Source organism: Mobula hypostoma, unplaced genomic scaffold, assembly GCF_963921235.1.
Source record: "Mobula hypostoma unplaced genomic scaffold, sMobHyp1.1 scaffold_36, whole genome shotgun sequence".
Lineage (NCBI taxonomy): Eukaryota > Metazoa > Chordata > Chondrichthyes > Myliobatiformes > Myliobatidae > Mobula > Mobula hypostoma.
Window position 1 is genome coordinate 1,484,817 of NW_026948187.1, and position 21,200 is coordinate 1,506,016.

The 21,200-nt window shown below is 47.2% G+C and overlaps 2 protein-coding genes across 2 annotated transcripts in view; both read left to right on the top strand.

Moving 5' to 3' along the window:
* The window catches only part of LOC134341616 (zinc finger protein 239-like), a 618,489-nt gene that overhangs the window by 87,038 nt on the left and 510,251 nt on the right, over positions 1-21,200 (top strand). The gene's annotated exons all lie outside the window — the stretch shown is intronic.
* Positions 264-12,209, top strand: LOC134341627 (zinc finger protein 850-like). Its single transcript, XM_063039527.1, has 3 exons — positions 264-388; positions 6,245-8,281; positions 8,350-12,209. The coding sequence occupies exons 2-3, from the start codon at positions 6,644-6,646 to the stop codon at positions 9,109-9,111; spliced, it is 2,400 nt and encodes a 799-aa protein (XP_062895597.1). The 5' UTR covers positions 264-388; positions 6,245-6,643; the 3' UTR covers positions 9,112-12,209.

A 21,200-nucleotide genomic window follows, 5' to 3' on the forward strand; every position in this document is an offset into this window, starting at 1 on the left:
TCATACAGTTCTGGTCGCCCCATTCTAGGAAGGATGTCGTGGCATTGGAGAGGGTGCTGAAGAGGTTTACCAGGATATTGCCTGGATTAGAGGGCATGAGTTAAAGCAAAAGTTTGGACAAACTTGCTCTGCCCGCGGTGGGAGCATCTACCGGTCACGTGATCCCGTTTGCCCCTCTCATTTAACTGTAGATGGGCAGCATCTGCGCGTTTCCGAGGCCCCGCCCTCCGGATGACGAAACATTCACTTTGCGCATGCTCAGTGTTTTTCTTTCCGCTCAGCGCAGAAGCCGATCATCTGCGGGCTCGGGAAGGGATCCTCGCCTCTTGGGTTGGGAGCGAGGGGTCGCGATCACTGTCTGCGGGCCGAAGATATCACTTTCCCATCGGTGAGTATTGAGACCGATCCCGAGCGGGAAGATCCGATGTTGGCCGTGAGCCCCGAACTGAGGGCCAGCTCCTCATTGATTTTCCAGTTATCTGGGCTTGTCAAAAATGTGTAGACTTCACTTAATCTGCATTGAACGATCCAAACCAGGAGCCCAGGCTGTCTATTTCCGCAAAATTGAAATGGAAGTCCCGCCAACAGATCACATGAGGCTGTTTGCGCAGATCTGCCCCGCCCTCTGCTTTGTGACGCAAATCAGGTGGTATGTTTATGCAGTCCCCGGATGGGTAGTGATGCTTCCTCCATATTGTGTTGGGGAAATCTGATTTTGGCCACTGAGTCCCATTAACTTCCCCCAACTCGCCTCACTTCCTAAAGCTCGTCGCATATGTCCTGAGCTTTCTGGCTGTTATGTCTTTTCCCAGATTGAGCTGGGTGAGGAAGGAGAATGTCCCAGCTTGTGGGGATCTTTGAGTTCACTGCCTGCTTTACCGGGGGACTGGGAAGTCTAGAAGGGAGAATGGTTTCTGTGATCCAAAGGTCTCTGCAGTCACGGGCAGAGTAGATGCCATACAAAAGTGAGAAGTGTCCAGATGGGAAACATTCTATGGTGTGTTGATAAAAATTGTGTGAGGACCGAAGTATATGGCAAAGTTCTTGTTTGTTCTAACTTTGTCATTTTAGAATTTTTATACAGTAGTATATACTATTAATTCAGTATCTGTGTATTGCTGGAGGACGATCAGAGATTGTCCTTGATCCCATCTCCCACCTGGTTCCATCTACTTATCCCTGCCCATTTTGTTCAACCACTGTCCAGTCCCGTAAACCCACCTCCCCCCCCCCCCACCTGCTTCAGAGATACCCTGCTCTACGGACAACATGACAGAGCAGGGTATCTTGCAGGGGACTTTAAATCACACAAGGTTGGATTCATTGATGAAACCTGTTAAGTTTCCTTCGTTCACACCCTGATAATCATTAAGAATGTCCATTAAGCAGCCTTTGAATACAAACTCTCACCCACATGTGATGTCATTCTGGTGCCCCCACATAAAACCATAAAATATACTGTAGGAGCAAAATTAGGCCATTTGGCCCATCACACCTGCTCTGCCATTTAATCATGCCTGCTCCAATTGTCCACAGTCCCAGTCTCCCTCCTTTTGCCCATAAACTGTCATCAATCAAGAATCTAGCAACCTCTGCCTTTGATATCCATAAATACTTGGCCTTCACAGCCGCCCGTGGCAAAGGATTCCACAGATTCACCACTCTCTGGCTAAAGAAATTCCCCCTCATTCACCTTTCTAAAAGGACGTCCCACTGCCCCCTTTATTCTGAGACTACATCCTCTGGTCCTGGACTCTCCCAATACAGGAAACATCCTCTCCACATCCAGTCGATCAAGGCCATTTACCGTTTGATAGGATTCAATGAAATCATCCTTCATTCCTCTGAATACAGGTCCAGAGCCATCAAATGCTCTTCATGTGACAGGCCATTCAATTCTGTACTCATTTTCATAAACGTCCTTGGAACTCTCTCCAATGGAGCCCAAGGGGCCCAAAACTGCTGAGAATAATCCAAGAGCTTTATAAAGTTTCAACATTACATCCTAACTTTTGTATTTTAGTCTTCCTGAACTGAATGTGAACATCATGTTTGCCTTCCTCACCACAGACTCAACCCACAAAATAACCTTTAGGGAATCCTGCACAAGGACTCCCAAGTCCATTTGCACCTCAGATTTTTTTTCTGTACATTCTCTCCATTTAGAGAATAGTCAACCCTTTCATTTCTTCTGGTGAAGTTTATTGTCATTCACCTCCCAACACAGTATTCTATCTGCCATTTCCTTGCCCATTTTCCTGATCTTTCTGTAGCCTCTCTGCTTCCCCAAAATGACCTGCCCCTCCACCTATCTTTACATCCCCTGCAAACATTGCAACAAAGCCATCAGTTCCATCATCCAAATCATTGGCATATAACATGAAAAGAATCGTTCCCAACATAGACCCCTGTGGAACTCCACTAGAAACTGATAGCCAGGCAGAAAAGGCTGTCTGTATTCCCACTCATTTCCTCCTGCCGATCAGCCACTACCTTTTTCCTGTAATAACACAGGCTCAGAGCTCGTTAAGGAACCTCATGTGTGGCACCTTGTCAAAGGCCTGAAAATCCAAGCACACAACATCAACCAATTCTCCTTTGTCTACCCTGCTTATTATTTCTTCAAAGCATTCCAACAAATTTATCAGACAAGATTTTCCCTTGAGGAAACAATGCTGACTCCGGCCTATTTTATCTTGTGCCTCCAAGTACCTCGAACTCACATCCTTAACAATCGACTCCAACATCTTCCCAACCACTGTCAGACTGAGTGGCCTATAGTTTCCTTTCTTCTGCCTCTCTCCCTTCTTGAAGAGAGGAGTGACTTCCAGAACCATTCCTGAATTAAGTGATTCTTGAAGGATCATTATTAATGCCTCCACAATCTCTCTGGCCATCTCTTTCAGAACTGTGGGCATAACCCATCAGGTCCAGGTGACTTATCTGCCTTCAGATCTTCAGTTTCCTGGGAACCTTCTCTTTTGCTGTGGTCCTTTCTGTACAGGTCCCACCTTCACTGGAAGAGAGCCATGGAACAAAAAGTCTTACCCCTCTCCTTCCCTCCCTCCGTCACAAGCCTGATGTCATGCATGGGTTTGCTACGCCAGGGTCTGGCGTCGTGTGTGCGGTTCCTTACGTCAGGGTTCCCCAAACTTTTTTGCACTGTGGACCGGTTTTTAATATTGGCCGACGGGTAGGGTGTAGGGGGCATGTTCAAGTTCAACATTGTGTGACAGGGAATGAGGAAAGGTGCAGCTGACTCATATCACCAAATTATATTGTTTCCTGTCTCTCTGTGTCCTTCACCGTCACTCTCTCTCATCTCCAGTGGACTGCGCCCCGGTGGTTGAGGACCACTGCCTTATGTCTGTGGGTTTGTTTCTCGTGTTTGTGCTGTTTAATCTTTCTTCCATTCAGACAAGAGAGAGAGATCCAGATCTGTCACGTCCTATCATTGTGGGTGGGGATTTTTTTCATTGACTTCATTCCACTGTTACAACTTGCCGAAGGGCAGCCAATGTTTCACGGTATATAACCCAATTAATGCAGGAAGGAAGCCTTTTCTGCTTTTCTGGGCTTCTCAAGCATATGTACATTTCAGTGAAATCTCCCTCTGGAAGTTCCAGAGGAGAAGCTCAGTCTGTCTAATATTTCCACACAATTAAAGTAGGGAATCATTTATTACCGTCATGTACCGAGGTTCAGTGAAAATCTTGTCTTGCATACCATCCTCTCAGATCAACACATTACAACAGTAGATAATGGTAAAACATTAACAGAGTGTAACAAAGCATTCTGGTTACAGAGAATATCCACTGCAGGTAGACATATGTTGCAAAGTCACATTGAGTTACATTATGAAGTGAAGAGTCCATCTTCTAATGCTGAGGAATATTCAGTTTGCTTATAACAGCAGAATGCAAAATGTCCCTAGGTCTGGTGGTATGTTTTTATTCTTTTGTTTTCATTTACCTTCGACCCGATGGGTGGTTGAGAATCGAGAATGTCTGGTCTGGAGTTCTGGGAATCTTTAATTATGTTGGCTGATTTACTGAGGCTGCAGGAAGTATAGAGAGAGTCCATGGAGGGGAGGCTTGTTTCCATGATGTGTCCACAGTTCTCTTCTATTTCTTTAAGTCAAAAGAAGACAGTAGCTGTGCAAAGGTGTGAAGTATCCGGATGGGATACTTTTTATGGTGTAAACTTAAATTCGCCGGATGAATAACCACACTACAAACAGTTCTGTACTTTATCCTTTTCACCAGTTTATTTGTTCGAACTCAGCCGGCGAGAAGCTCGGAGCCAAGCATGAGAGAGACAGAATTCCTCTCCCTCTGGCTGCTCATGATGAATCTCAGTCTAACATGCAGAAACGTTACAGTTATAGAACCAACAAAATAAAGAGCACTTTAGTTCAACTGGTCCCACCAAGGCTGTTGGAGCAAAACTTAATTTCTTAGATAAGAGAGTCCACTAGATCATGGTTTTAATTACAAATGAATGTTCTGTCCAATCCTTATCAGTTATTCTCTTTCGTTAGACACTTCGTTCAATTCGTGTCTCATGAGAACTCAACTCTACATAACGTTCCCAAGAGACATCTGTGAGTCGTTAATCTGAACAAGCTGCAAGCAGATTCCTCAGTGAAGGACAGAACAGAAATTTGCACACTATCTGGAACAGAGCACACATAAGTTTGGACTTAGTTTCAACCCATTATTTACAAGAGTCCAAGAATCATTTCTTACATCCCCCAATACCCTTAAAACTTCATCACCAGAGTGTTGTAGCAGATAGTTGCCTTTCTGACTGAAAACCCGTGACTAGTGGAGTGCCAGATGGATCAGTGTTGGATCTGTTGTTGTTTGTCATCTATATCAGTAATCTGGATGATAGTGTCGTTAATTGGATCAGCAAATTTGTGGATGACACCAGGATTGGTGGTGCAGTGGACAGCGAGGACGACTATCATGGATTGCAGTGCGATCTGGACCGCTGGAAAAAATGGGTTGAGAAATGGAAAATGGAATTTAATGCAGACAAGTATGACGTGTTGTGCTTTGGTAGGACCTACCAGTGTAGGTCTGACACAGTGACGGGTAGGGCACTGAGAAGTATTATAGAACAAAGGGATCTGGGAATACAGGTCTATATTTCACTGAAAGTGGTGTCACAGTTCAACAGGATGGAAAAAAAGATTTTGGCATATTAGCCTTCATAAATGAAAGTGCTAAGCAGAGGAGATGGATGTTATGTTGACTTTGTACAAGACATTGGTGAGGCATAATTTGGAGTATTGTGTGCAGTTTTGGTCACCAACCTACAAGAAAGATGTAAAAGAGTTTGAAAGAGCTCAGAGAAAATTCACAAGGATTTTGCCTGGTCTGGAGGTCTTGGGTTATAAGGAGAGATTGAACAGGTCTGGGCTTTATTCTTTGGAATGTAGAAGATTGAGGGGAGATTTGATGGAGGTGTACCAAAATTATGAGGGTTATAGATGGGGTAGATGCAAGATGGCTTTTTCCAATGAGATTGGTTGGGACTACAACCAGAGGCCATGGATTAAGGGTGAAAGGTGAAACATTAAGGGGAACATGAGGGGAAACTTCTTCACACAGATGGTCATCCAGGTGTGGAACGAGCAGACAGCCCAACTGCTGCATGTGAGCACAATTTCAACATTTAAGAGTTTGTATAAGTACCTGGATGGTAGGGGTACGGGAGTAAACAGTTTAAATAGTTCAGCACAAACTAGATGGGCCACGGGGCCTGTTTCTGTGTTGTACTTTTCTATGACTCTGTGACAAGGACAGGAAATAATACTAATATTTGTGTGATTCCTTTTAACAGCTGTGCGGACCAACTATTCATCTGGGCAGGAAATGTTTACATGGCTATAAAACTGTGGCACTTTACATTGACAGTAGATAAAAGAAAATCCCAGCTGCACGTCAACAAAGGTTATTTGTGTGAGAGTGTTTCAGTTACTGTGGGGTCAGGCACCCATGCAGCTCAGTGGGAACAGGGAATACCCCATTCTTATAGAGACAGGAAGAGCATCAGAGAGTTTGATGGTCATTCCAGATACCAGCACTGTGCCCAGTTAGAAGGTGATTTCTCTCTGCAACTTGTGTTGAACTTCACTGTAACAGTGCGATGCCAGATCACACTTTGGCAACTCAAGTGATCTCATCTGAAATGTTGTCCTTCACTCATTGATGGATTTTATAAATCTTTTTTTCAGGTTAAAAACGACAAGGAATTTATCTACAGGAATCTCAAACAAAACACGCCAGTTTTGCTGTCTGTGTCCACGTATATAAGAAGTGGAGCAAGGGATTCACTCAATCATCCTTCCTGCTCAGACTGTGCGGAGAGATTCACTCGATCATCTGACCGACTGGCGTGCCTGTCAGTTTACAGAAGAGAGAGGCTGTTCACCTTTTTAAACTGTGGGGATTCAAGCTCATCTCATGAAGGTAAATCAGCAAATTCACACTGGACAAGGCTATTCATCTGTTCTGTGGGTGAGAAGGGATTCAGTCGGCCTTCCCACCTGTGGAAACACCAGACAGTTCACACCGGGCAGAGGCTGGTCATCTGCTGAACTTGTGGGGAAGGATTCACTCGGTCATCCGACCTAATGGCTCACCAGCGAGTTCACACCAGGGAGCGACCATTCACCTGCTCGGACTGTGGGAAGGGATTCACTTGTTCATCTAAACTGAAGGTACATCAGCGAGTTCACACTGGGGAGAGGCCATTCACCTGCTCAGACTGTGGGAAGAGATTCACTTCGTCATCCCAACTGAAGGAACATCAGAGAGTTCACACTGGGGAGAGGCCCTTCACCTGCTCAGTCTGTGGGAAGGGATTCCCTTTGTCATCTCGCCTACTGAGACACCAGTCAGTTCACACCGGAGAGTGGCCACACACCTGCTCACTCTGTGGGAAGGGATTCACTTTGCCATCCTCCCTACAGAGACACCAGTCAGTTCACACTGGAGAGTGGCCATTCACCTGCTCAGACTGTGGGAAGCAATTTACTTGGTCATCCCATCTGAAGATACATCAGCGAGTTCACACTGGAGAGAGGCCGTTCACCTGCTCAGACTGTGGGAAGGGATTCACTCGGTCATCTCAACTGAAGGTACATCAGCGAGTTCACACTGGGGAGAGGCCGTTCACCTGCTCAGACTGTGGGAAGGGATTCATTGAATCATTTCAACTGAAGGCACACCAGCAAGTTCACACTGGGGAGAGGCCATTCACCTGCTCAGACTGTGGGAAGGGATTCAAACGGTTAGCTCACCTGCTGACACACCGGTCAGTTCACACTGGGGAGAGGCCATTCACCTGCTCAGACTGTGGGAAGGGATTCACTGAGCCATCTCAACTGAAGGTACATCAGCGAGTTCACACCGGGGAGAGGCCATTCACCTGCTCAGACTGTGGAAAGGGATTCACTCAGTCATCTCAACTGAAGGTACATCAGCGAGTTCACTCCGGGGAGAGGCCATTCACCTGCTCAGACTGTGGGAAGCGATTTACTTGCTCATCCCAACTGAAGGTACATCAGCAAGTTCATACTTGGGAGAGGCCATTCACCTGCTCAAACTGTGGGAAGGGATTCACTAAGTCATATAGACTGAAGGTACATCAGAGAGTTCACACTGGGGAGAGGCCGTTCACCTGCTCAGATTGTGGGAAGGGATTCACACGGTCATCTGCTCTACGGAGACACCAGTCAGTTCACACTGGCAAGAGGCCATTCACCTGCTCAGTCTGTGGGAAGGGATGCACTGATTCATTTGAACTGAAGGCACACCAGCGAGTTCACACCGGAGAGAGGCCATTTTCCTGCTCAGACTGTGGGAAGGGATTCACTTTGTCATCTCAACTGAAGGTACATCAGCGAATTCACACCGGGGAGAGGCCATTCACCTGCTCAGACTGTGGGAAGGGATTCACACAGTTAGCTAGCCTACAAGCACACCGGTCAGTCCATACTGGGGAGAGGCCATTCACCTGCTCAGACTGTGGGAAGGGATTCACTGTGTCATTTCAACTGATGGCACACCAGCGAGTTCACACTGGGGAGAGGCCATTCACATGCTCAGACTGTGGGAAGGGATTCTCTCAGTCATCCACCCTACAGAGACACCAGCAAGTTCACACTGGGGAGAGGCCATTCACCTGCTCAGACTGTGGGAAGGGATTCAAACGGTTCGCTCACCTGCTGACACACCAGCGAATTCACACGGGGAGAGGCCATTCACCTGTTCACGCTGTGGGAAGGGATTCACTGAGTCATCTCAACTGAAGGTCCATCAGCAAGTTCACACCGAGGAAAGGCCATTCACCTGCTCAGACTGCGGGAAGGGATTCACTCACTCATCCAACCTACAGAAACACCAGCGAGTTCACACTGGAGAGAGGCCTTTCACCTGCTTGGACTGTGGGAAGCAATTTACTTTGTCATCGCAACTTAAGGTACATCAGCGAGTTCACACTGGGGTGAGGCCGTTCATCTGCTCAGAATGTGGGAAGGGATTCACTCAGTCGTCCACCCTACAGAGACACCAACAAGTTCACACTGGGGAGAGGCCGTTCATCTGCTCAGAATGTGGGAAGGGATTCACTATGTCAAGTAAACTGAAGGTACATCAGAGAATTCACACCAGGGAGAGGCTGTTCACCTGCTCAGTCTGTGGGAAGGGTTTCACACAGTCATCTGTTCTACTGAGACACCAGTCAGTTCACACTGGCAAGAGGCCATTCACCTGTTCAGACTGTGGGAAGGGATGCACTGATTCATCTCAACTGAAGGCACACCAACGAGTTCACACTGGGGAGAGGCCATTCACCTGCTCAGACTGTGGGAAGGGATTCACTCGGTCATCTCATCTGAAGGTACATCAGCAAGTTCACACCGGGGAGAGGCCATTCACCTGCTCAATCTGTGGGAAGGGATTCACTTCTTCATCTCACCTACTGAGACACCAGTCAGTTCACACCGGGGAGAGGCCATTCACCTGCTCAGTCTGTGGGAAGGGATTCACTTCGTCATCTCATCTACTGAGACACAAGTCAGTTCATACCAGGGAGTAGCCACTCAACTGCTCAGTTTGTGGGAAGGGGTTCAATTGCTCATTTCACCTACTGACACACCAGTCAGCCCAACAGGGACATGGCTATTCACCTGCTCAGACTGTGGGAAGGGATTCATTCAGTCATCTCAACTGAAGGAACATCAGCGATTTCTCACAGGGGAGAGGCCATTCACCTGCTCAGACTTTGGGAAGAAATGTTCTCAGCCAAATCAACAAAATGTGCATCATTGAGTTCACACTGGGTGAGGCCATTCACCTGCTGTGAATGTGGTGAAGGATTTGTGATGGACATGGACTGTGCCTTTAAAAGAGAGAGAGAGAGAAACTGACTACAGTACTGCTGCCTGCTTCTTGGTTGCTATGGTGAGAGAGAGGTGGAGTTATGTGATGGACAGTTTGATGTTCACAGTTGCTTCACAGCATGTTTATTTTAGCAAGGTCCCAGAGACACACAGCGGAACACCAGTTAAGGCAAACAGTCAATGAAAGGAGGCCAGTAACAGAAGAGTCACTGGGGGGAACTTCTGAGTGCTCACAAGGGTGGGTTGAGGATCGATCAGAGGAATCGATCAGTGGCTATCACGGTGTGTAGAAGTGTGACCCTGTGGAGGCTACCGGTGTGTCTACCCCTGCCTGGGTGGTAGCTTACCCTCGAAGATGGTCCCCTTAGTGATAAGCTATGTTCGGCTGACTCGAAAGTGGATTCGGAGCCTGATGATGGAAGATGAACGTCACCTGTTTACTCGTTCTTCTCCTATTGTGGTTTTCCCCTTGGATTAAAATACGTCACTTTCTCTCACAACAATTCTGTGGATTGAATTGAACTTCCTTGCATTACCATCGTAAGACTTTAACTCTTGCTACCGGAGCTTTAACGATTTTGTGAATTATATTTACATACATATTTATGTATGTAAATATACACTACTAACATTTGATTTACTTGGTTTAAGTTACTATATTAAGTAGTTACTAATATATAATGGTTTTTAACATCAAAACCAGACTCCAGGTGTGCTCTACTGCTGCTGGTTCATTTAAACCGTTGCGTGTATGTAACAGATTCATTCAGTTATCTATCCATATGACACACTACCAGGTTCACACTGGGCAGTGGCTTTTCACCTGCTCTGAATTTGGGATGCGAGTCACTCAGTCATCTAACCTTATGTGACTCTCGCTTCAGCTAGCAGCTTAATATAGGGGGTAATACCCCCAGCCTGGCCAAACTTAAGAAACCTCATTTGGGTGGATGCTGAGCGATGTGTCCCGTTACAAATCAGTACCCCAAAATAACAAACAGTACACAATATGTGATTAAACAATTGAGCTTTATAATTCTTACATTGACTATAGGGTTAGTGAAGTAAACAAAGAAAAGAAAAAGGGCCCACTCTCTTTATTCGCGTCTTCTCATCTCTCCCCAGCAAATGACCATGAAAATCTCTCTTCCAGACTCACGAGGAAGAACATTTCTGTCATTGGATAGCCCCGCACTCCAAAACCCTGTTATCTCTAGTCGTAACCAAAACATTGCTGCTACAGAGAAACCATTACCTCAGCAGTGAAACATTACAGAGAGGCCGTTACATGAGCAGTGAACCTTACAGCATGTTACACTTATGACACACTACCCAGTTCACACTGGGGAGAAAGTTTCAATAAGCTTCATGCTGGGTATTTGTCCATCACCGTTGCTGAATGCAATTCCGAGAGTGACTGTCGGTGCTGAACTCTGCAATTATTGCTGCTGCTCACCACACCCAGTTCTGCACCCTGGTCACTGGGCATGAGAGGAGTTTCTTCTGCTGCATATTCACCTTTAATGGGACTGGAGTTTAATATTCTGCACCTGAGACAAATAAATCAGTTTATTTTAAACTCTGTCTCCGGTACTTACTGAATTTATAACACACCTAGTGTAGAGTAGAGTGTCAACTCAGGCCGGTTGGACCCTGCCAGTGATTCTGTTCCACAACAGTCCTTTTAAATCCTCCCCTTTATTTCCCCTCTCACTCTCCCTGTGGTGATGGGTTCCAAACAGTCACCACTCTGTGGGTGAAGAGGTTTCCCTTGAATTTTCTGCAGGCTGAAGAAGTGGAGCTGACTGCAGTTCTGTCTGAGATGTTCTTCGCCCCTCTAATCTCTGGGCTGAGGAAGAATGACATTGGTAGTTAACCTCCTTAATCGCGACTCATTCCCACATTATGGGTCATTTTCCCTGCTTCTAAAGTGTTGTTCGGAAACAGTGCTGCCCTCTACACACTGTAAGCAGAATGGGAAACCATCAGTTGGATTTTTGATGAAGCAGGGTCAGAAACCAGAGGCGGGTCTGCACAGGGCAGAGTTTGGGGCTCTGGATGGTGGTCGGGGTGAGAACGTATGATGAGGAGAAGGGAATCAGCAGCAGGTCGTGGCAATGAATGACAGTGTAGCAGCATTTCAAAGCTGACTGACAGAGAAAATAATTTGTTTGTCTGACTGATGACACAAACAATGCTTGTGGTGAGGTGCTCCACTGGTTCAGGGACGTGTGTGCTGGGAATGGTTTTATTTATTGAGGAAGCTGTTCCTGCTTGTTTATCCTGTAATATTATATCCGGATGGTTATTAGAGATTGTCCTATCTGAAATAATGTATTGATTATCATATAATTTGTAAGATTTTGACTCTAAAACTGGATCAGGCTTGAATTTATGGTGTCTTTATGAAATTATGGTGGTTATTCATGAGCTTAAAGCAAGATTTTGGTGAATTATATTTGCTACTTGATTGTACATTTGTAAGTAATCAGATTGAGTTAAACTGCTGCAGGATATCCCGGAAAGCATTGGAATGTGTCTGGTTTCTCATGGCATTTTCTGCATTCATCACCTTGTTTGTTAGTCTTTAATGTATTTTTGATATTTTTTATGTTAACCACCTTGTCCTGTATTTCTGCAAGGAACCTCTATTTCTGTGAAGACGTCTCCCACTTTGAGTTGGGCATTCGATGCTTCCTTGATAAACATCTAGTCTGGTCAAATCATTGATGTGTCTTCCATGGAGGGTCATAATCATTCCACTGGTTAACATTTTCTATGATAGTGATGATTGAGTTTTTCTGAGTTGGCCGCTCATTTAAGTTTTCTGGTGTGTACTTCATTTCACAAATGCATATGCGTGCATGGAGTGCTGAATCCTGCTTTATTTTTGAAGAAGATATATACTTTGGAGTTTTATCTGACTGTTGTGTAAGTTTTTAATGTCTGCAACTCCTCATCCTGCTTCTGTCCTAAGTAGTGTTGATCTAACTGCTTCAGTGTAGATACTGTTTTCTAAATTTGTCATTTCAGTTCTTATTTTTCTTTGTAAAGTTCCATTTCGGAATGGAACCAAGATATTTTTCCGAAAGAATAGGTTTCGTTAAGGAAAATATATTCTTAGGAGATATTTTACTTAATTCTCTCCCCCCCCCATTACATTTCTTACTCTCACTTCTCATCTTCCCCTCCACAAAAAAAAATGTCAATACTTCAAGAGTATTGAGAGGCCTTTGAAAGGAAGCTCTCCAAGTACGCAGGACTGGTCAGCAACTGTCAGCAGGCTGGATGGAGAGTGAGGTGTCTCCCAGTGGAGGTTGGTTGTAGGGGATTCGTAGCCCGTTCTTTTGTTAGAGCCTTCAGCATTTTCAGCATTTTGGGCATCGAGGGAGAGAGCCATCCACAGTACCGCTGATGCGGCAGAGAGGGCCTCAAGATGGCTGTGGCTCAAAAGAGGGGAGCCATGGAGTCATAAGTAGCTAGCTATCTGGACACAAGCTGGGGTCTGATCAGCCCCGGCTGGGTCACCTGGAGGAGGTTGTATGATGTTGAAAGACCCGAAACACCCGATGATTCCAGGAACATCACTGAAGATGTGTCCAGAAGCTTCAATAGATGTATGTACACAGGGGTAGAAGTGGGTATAGGTACTATTACTAAGGAGAAAATTTGCTTTGGAAGCTGAAAGGCCTGGAAGTAGATACAGCTCCTGGACCAGATAGTGTACGCCCCAGGATTCAGAAAATGGTAGCTGAAGAGCTTGTGAAGGGATTAGAGTCATAGAACACTACAATCTAGTCTGTGCTAAAGTACCTGCCTAGTTCCAGCAACCTCCATTCTCTTCCATCCATGCACCCGTCCAAACTTTGCTTAAATGTTGAAATCGCCCCTGCCACTTGCTCTGGCAGCCCATTCCACATTCTCACCAACTCTGAGGGAAGACGTTCACCCTCGTGTCTATCTTAAAGAATGGGTAATGACCTTTCAAGAATCACCAGACTTGGGAAATGGCTCTGGCGGGCTAGAAAGTTGCAAATGCCGCTCTATTCTTTAAGAAGTGAGGTAGGCAGAAGGAAGGAAATTATATGACAGTTTCTGACCTCAGTGGGTGGAGTCCATTAAGGATGTTTCTTTGGGGTACTTGGCACACAATAATATCAGGCAAAGTCATCATGGTTTCCTGGAGGGAAAATCTTGTCTCGGAAATCTGTTGGAAGGTAGGTGCGGGGCAGGTTGCTTAGAGCTAAGCGGGTGTCTGTAGAAGGACTCGGACAGGATTGGAGAACAGACAATGAAGTGCCAGATGAAATACAGTGTAGGGACTGCGGTCTACAGTCAGGTACTCAGGTTCACTCGGCGTAGTGTTGCATGAACATTGTTAGCAAAACACTCCGATACAATACGGGTTTCATTTTGTTACAGACAGAAGTGCCATTTTGGTACTACAACTAAAGAATATTTCCACCGTGTTGGAGATGCTTTCAAAACCCCTACGCCTACTGATATAATTGATAAAATTTGAGGTTTAAATCCTTTTCAGAAGGGATTAATAGCAATTATCTATGATATAAATATGAAATTACACCCAGGTATATCTGATAAAGTTAAAAATGAATGGGAAAGGGAACTTCAACTTAGTCTACCTACAGAGAAATGGGATAATTTTTTTCAATTAGTACTTCTTCTATATGTGCTAAGAATACATTAATACAATTTAAAGTGCATAGAGCCCATATGTCCAAAGATATATTAGCCCGTTTTTATTCCCATATAAACCCTATTTGTGATAGATGTCACTCTGAGGTGGCTTCTTTAACGCATATGTTTTGGTCCTGTCTTTTGGAAAAATATTGGAAAGATATTTTTGATATTATATCAACAGTTCTATGTCTTGATTTACAACCCCATCCTATTGCGGCAATTTTTGGTTTGCCAATGTTAGAACATAGATCTTTGTCTTCTTCAGCCTGTCGGATGATAGCATTTGTCACTTTAATGGCCAGAAGATCTATTTTATTGAACTGGAAGGAAACCAATCCTCTTACTACATTCCAATGGTTTTCTCAAACAATATTAAGTTTAAATTTAGACAAAAATTAGAGGTGATATTTCCGATCCTTAGGTTAAATTTGAAGAAACTTGGAAACCTCTAATGCAACATTTTCATATGATGATCTTTCCGAATCCTTTTTATTAACTTAAGTTATATGAATAGAGGAGCGGAGTTGATGACATTACTGAACGTGTCTGATTCAAGATAATGGTCTAACCAAGTTTTGCTCTGTTTTTTTTTGGGGGGGGATAATATTTAGTTTTTTGTTCTTTTTCTTTTGTGTATTTTTCTTTGTTTATACATATTTCTTTTTATTTCCTTTTTTATATATCTAATTACATTATGAGTTTGGAAGTCTATTATACCCATGTTACTTAAAATATTTTTTGTACATACTTATAAAGATTATTCCCACCTCATTGTAACAACATTGTTACTGTGTTTATAATTTTGAAAATTTAATCAAAAGATTTAAAAAGAAACAAAAACCCCACGCCATCTCTGAAAACCTTTCTAACCCCTACATCGCACTTCGTTTCTGTAAAGCTCTCCGACCCCGACAGCACTGGCCATCTGTGAAAACCCTTCCAACCCCTACATCACTCCCCGTTTCTGTAAACATCTCCGACCCCGACAGCACTCGTCATCTGTGAAAACCCTTCCAACCCCTACATCACTCCCCGTTTCTGTAAACATCTCCGACCCCGACAGCACTCGCCATCTGTGAAAACCCTTCCAACCCCTACATCACTCCCCGTTTCTGTAAACATCTCCGACCCCGACAGCACTCGCCATCTGTGAAAACCCTTCCAACCCCTACATCACTCCCCGTTTCTGTAAAGATCTCCGACCCCGACAGCACTCGCCATCTGTGAAAACCCTTCCAACCCCTACATCACTCCCCGTTTCTGTAAACATCTCCGACCCCAACAGCACTCGTCATCTGTGAAAACCCTTCCAACCCCTACATCACTCCCCGTTTCTGTAAACATCTCCGACCCCGACAGCACTCGCCATCTGTGAAAACCCTTCCAACCCCTACATCACTCCCCGTTTCTGTAAACATCTCCGACCCCAACAGCACTCGCCATCTGTGAAAACCCTTCCAACCCCTACATCACTCCCCGTTTCTGTAAACATCTCCGACCCCGACAGCACTCGCCATCTGTGAAAACCCTTCCAACCCCTACATCACTCCCCGTTTCTGTAAACATCTCCGACCCCAACAGCACTCGCCATCTGTGAAAACCCTTCCAACCCCTACATCACTCCCCGTTTCTGTAAACATCTCCGACCCCGACAGCACTCGCCATCTGTGAAAACCCTTCCAACCCCTACATCACTCCCCGTTTCTGTAAACATCTCCGACCCCAACAGCACTCGCCATCTGTGAAAACCCTTCCAACCCCTACATCACTCCCCGTTTCTGTAAACATCTCCGACCCCAACAGCACTCGCCATCTGTGAAAACCCTTCTAACCCCTACATCACTCCCCGTTTCTGTAAACATCTCCGACCCCGACAGCACTCGCATCTGTGAAAACCCTTCCAACCCCTACATCACTCCCCGTTTCTGTAAACATCTCCGACCCCGACAGCACTCGCTATCTGTGAAAACCCTTCCAACCCCTACATCACTCCCCGTTTCTGTAAACATCTCCGTAAACATCCCGACCCCGACAGCACTCGCCATCTGTGAAAACCCTGTGAAAACCCTTCCAACCCCTACATCACTCCCCGTTTCTGTAAACATCCCCGACCCCGACAGCACTCGCCATCTGTGAAAACCCTTCCAACCCCTACATCACTCCCCGTTTCTGTAAACATCTCCGACCCCGACAGCACTCGCCATCTGTGAAAACCCTTCCAACCCCTACATCACTCCCCGTTTCTGTAAACATCTCCGACCCCGACAGCACTCGCATCTGTGAAAACCCTTCCAACCCCTACATCACTCCCCGTTTCTGTAAACATCTCCGACCCCAACAGCACTCGCTCATCTGTGAAAACCCTTCCAACCCCTACATCACTCCCCGTTTCTGTAAACATCTCCGACCCCGACAGCACTCGCCATCTGTGAAAACCCTTCCAACCCCTACATCACTCCCCGTTTCTGTAAACATCTCCGACCCCGACAGCACTCGCCATCTGTGAAAACCCTTCCAACCCCTACATCACTCCCCGTTTCTGTAAACATCTCCGACCCCGACAGCACTCGCATCTGTGAAAACCCTTCCAACCCCTACATCACTCCCCGTTTCTGTAAACATCTCCGACCCCGACAGCACTCGCCATCTGTGAAAACCCTTCCAACCCCTACATCACTCCCCGTTTCTGTAAACATCTCCGACCCCGACAGCACTCGCCATCTGTGAAAACCCTTCCAACCCCTACATCACTCCCCGTTTCTGTAAACATCTCCGACCCCGACAGCACTCGCCATCTGTGAAAACCCTTCCAACCCCTACATCACTCCCCGTTTCTGTAAACATCTCCGACCCCGACAGCACTCGCCATCTGTGAAAACCCTTCCAACCCCTACATCACTCCCCGTTTCTGTAAACATCTCCGACCCCGACAGCACTCGCCATCTGTGAAAACCCTTCCAACCCCTACATCACTCCCCGTTTCTGTAAACATCTCCGACCCCGACAGCACTCGCCATCTGTGAAAACCCTTCCAACCCCTACATCACTCCCCGTTTCTGTAAACATCTCCGACCCCGACAGCACTCGCCATCTGTGAAAACCCTTCCAACCCCTACATCACTCCCCGTTTCTGTAAACATCTCCGACCCCGACAGCACTCGCCATCTGTGAAAACCCTTCCAACCCCTACATCACTCCCCGTTTCTGTAAACATCTACATCTGTGAAAACCCTTCCAACCCCTACATCACTCCCCGTTTCTGTAAACATCTCCGACCCCGACAGCACTCGCCATCTGTGAAAACCCTTCCAACCCCTACATCACTCCCCGTTTCTGTAAACATCTCCGACCCCGACAGCACTCGCCATCTGTGAAAACCCTTCCAACCCCTACATCACTCCCCGTTTCTGTAAACATCTCCGACCCCAACAGCACTCGCCATCTGTGAAAACCCTTCCAACCCCTACATCACTCCCCGTTTCTGTAAACATCTCCGACCCCGACAGCACTCGCCATCTGAAAACCCTTCCAACCCCTACATCACTCCCCGTTTCTGTAAACATCTCCGACCCCGACAGCACTCGCCATCTGTGAAAACCCTTCCAACCCCTACATCACTCCCCGTTTCTGTAAACATCTCCGACCCCAACAGCACTCGCCATCTGTGAAAACCCTTCCAACCCCTACATCACTCCCCGTTTCTGTAAACATCTCCGACCCCGACAGCACTCGCCATCTGTGAAAACCCTTCCAACCCCTACATCACTCCCCGTTTCTGTAAACATCTCCGACCCCAACAGCACTCGCCATCTGTGAAAACCCTTCCAACCCCTACATCACTCCCCGTTTCTGTAAACATCTCCGACCCCGACAGCACTCGCCATCTGTGAAAACCCTTCCAACCCCTACATCACTCCCCGTTTCTGTAAACATCTCCGACCCCGACAGCACTCGCCATCTGTGAAAACCCTTCCAACCCCTACATCACTCCCCGTTTCTGTAAACATCTCCGACCCCGACAGCACTCGCCATCTGTGAAAACCCTTCCAACCCCTACATCACTCCCCGTTTCTGTAAACATCTCCGACCCCACAGCACAGAAAACCTTCCAACCCCTACATCACTCCCCGTTTCTGTAAACATCCGACCCCGACAGCACTCGCCATCTGTAAAACCCTTCCAACCCCTACATCACTCCCCGTTTCTGTAAACATCTCCGACCCCGACAGCACTCGCCATCTGTGAAAACCCTTCCAACCCCTACATCACTCCCCGTTTCTGTAAACATCTCCGACCCCAACAGCACTCGCCATCTGTGAAAACCCTTCCAACCCCTACATCACTCCCCGTTTCTGTAAACATCTCCGACCCCACAGCACTCGCCATCTGTGAAAACCCTCCAACCCCTACATCACTCCCCGTTTCTGTAAACATCTCCGACCCCGACAGCACTCGCCATCTGTGAAAACCCTTCCAACCCCTACATCACTCCCCGTTTCTGTAAACATCTCCGACCCCGACAGCACTCGCCATCTGTGAAAACCCTTCCAACCCCTACATCACTCCCCGTTTCTGTAAACATCTCCGACCCCGACAGCACTCGCCATCTGTGAAAACCCTTCCAACCCCTACATCACTCCCCGTTTCTGTAAACATCTCCGACCCCGACAGCACTCGCCATCTGTGAAAACCCTTCCAACCCCTACATCACTCCCCGTTTCTGTAAACATCTCCGACCCCGACAGCACTCGCCATCTGTGAAAACCCTTCCAACCCCTACATCACTCCCCGTTTCTGTAAACATCTCCGACCCCGACAGCACTCGCCATCTGTGAAAACCCTTCCAACCCCTACATCACTCCCCGTTTCTGTAAACATCTCCGACCCCGACAGCACTCGCCATCTGTGAAAACCCTTCCAACCCCTACATCACTCCCCGTTTCTGTAAACATCTCCGACCCCGACAGCACTCGCCATCTGTGAAAACCCTTCTAACCCCTACATCACTCCCCGTTTCTGTAAACATCTCCGACCCCGACAGCACTCGCCATCTGTGAAAACCCTTCCAACCCCTACATCACTCCCCGTTTCTGTAAACATCTCCGACCCCAACAGCACTCGCCATCTGTGAAAACCCTTCCAACCCCTACATCACTCCCCGTTTCTGTAAACATCTCCGACCCCAACAGCACTCGCCATCTGTGAAAACCCTTCCAACCCCTACATCACTCCCCGTTTCTGTAAACATCTCCGACCCCGACAGCACTCGCCATCTGTGAAAACCCTTCCAACCCCTACATCACTCCCCGTTTCTGTAAACATCTCCGACCCCAACAGCACTCGCCATCTGTGAAAACCCTTCCAACCCCTACATCACTCCCCGTTTCTGTAAACATCTCCGACCCCGACAGCACTCGCCATCTGTGAAAACCCTTCAACCCCTACATCACTCCCCGTTTCTGTAAACATCCCGACCCCGACAGCACTCGCCATCTGTGAAAACCCTTCCAACCCCTACATCACTCCCCGTTTCTGTAAACATCTCCGACCCCGACAGCACTCGCCATCTGTGAAAACCCTTCCAACCCCTACATCACTCCCCGTTTCTGTAAACATCTCCGACCCCGACAGCACTCGCCATCTGTGAAAACCCTTCCAACCCCTACATCACTCCCCGTTTCTGTAAACATCTCCGACCCCGACAGGACTCGCCATCTGTGAAAACCGTTCCAACCCCTACATCACTCCCCGTTTCTGTAAACATCTCCGACCCCGACAGCACTCGCCATCTGTGAAAACCCTTCCAACCCCTACATCACTCCCCGTTTCTGTAAACATCTCCGACCCCGACAGCACTCGCCATCTGTGAAAACCCTTCCAACCCCTACATCACTCCCCGTTTCTGTAAACATCTCCGACCCCAACAGCACTCGCCATCTGTGAAAACCCTTCCAACCCCTACATCACTCCCCGTTTCTGTAAACATCTCCGACCCCAACAGCACTCGCCATCTGTGAAAACCCTTCCAACCCCTACATCACTCCCCGTTTCTGTAAACATCTCCGACCCCGACAGCACTCGCCATCTGTGAAAACCCTTCCAACCCCTACATCACTCCCCGTTTCTGTAAACATCTCCGACCCCGACAGCACTCGTCATCTGTGAAAACCCTTCCAACCCCTACATCACTCCCCGTTTCTGTAAACATCTCCGACCCCGACAGCACTCGCCATCTGTGAAAACCCTTCCAACCCCTACATCACTCCCCGTTTCTGTAAACATCTCCGACCCCAACAGGACTCGCCATCTGTGAAAACCCTTCTAACCCCTACATCACTCCCCGTTTCTGTAAACATCTCCGACCCCGACAGCACTCGCCATCTGTGAAAACCGTTCCAACCCCTACATCACTCCCCGTTTCTGTAAACATCTCCGACCCCGACAGCACTCGTCATCTGTGAAAACCCTCCCAACCCCTACATCACTCCCCGTTTCTGTAAACATCTCCGACCCCAACAGCATTCGCCATCTGTGAAAACCCTTCCAACCCCTACATCACTCCCCGTTTCTGTAAACATCTCCGACCCCGACAGCACTCGTCATCTGTGAAAACCCTTCCAACCCCTACATCACTCCCCGTTTCTGTAAACATCTCCGACCCCAACAGCACTCGCCATCTGTGAAAACCCTTCCAACCCCTACATCACTCCCCGTTTCTGTAAACATCTCTGACCCCGACAGCACTCGCCATCTGTGAAAACCCTTCCAACCCCTACATCACTCCCCGTTTCTGTAAACATCCCCGACCCCGACAGCACTCGCCATCTGTGAAAACCGTTCCAACCCCTACATCACTCCCCGTTTCTGTAAACATCTCCGACCCCGACAGCACTCGCCATCTGTGAAAACCCTTCCAACCCCTACATCACTCCCCGTTTCTGTAAACCCCTCCGACCCCAACAGCACTCGCCATCTGTGAAAACCCTTCCAACCCCTACATCACTCCCCGTTTCTGTAAACATCTCCGACCCCAACAGCACTCGCCATCTGTGAAAACCCTTCCAACCCCTACATCACTCCCCGT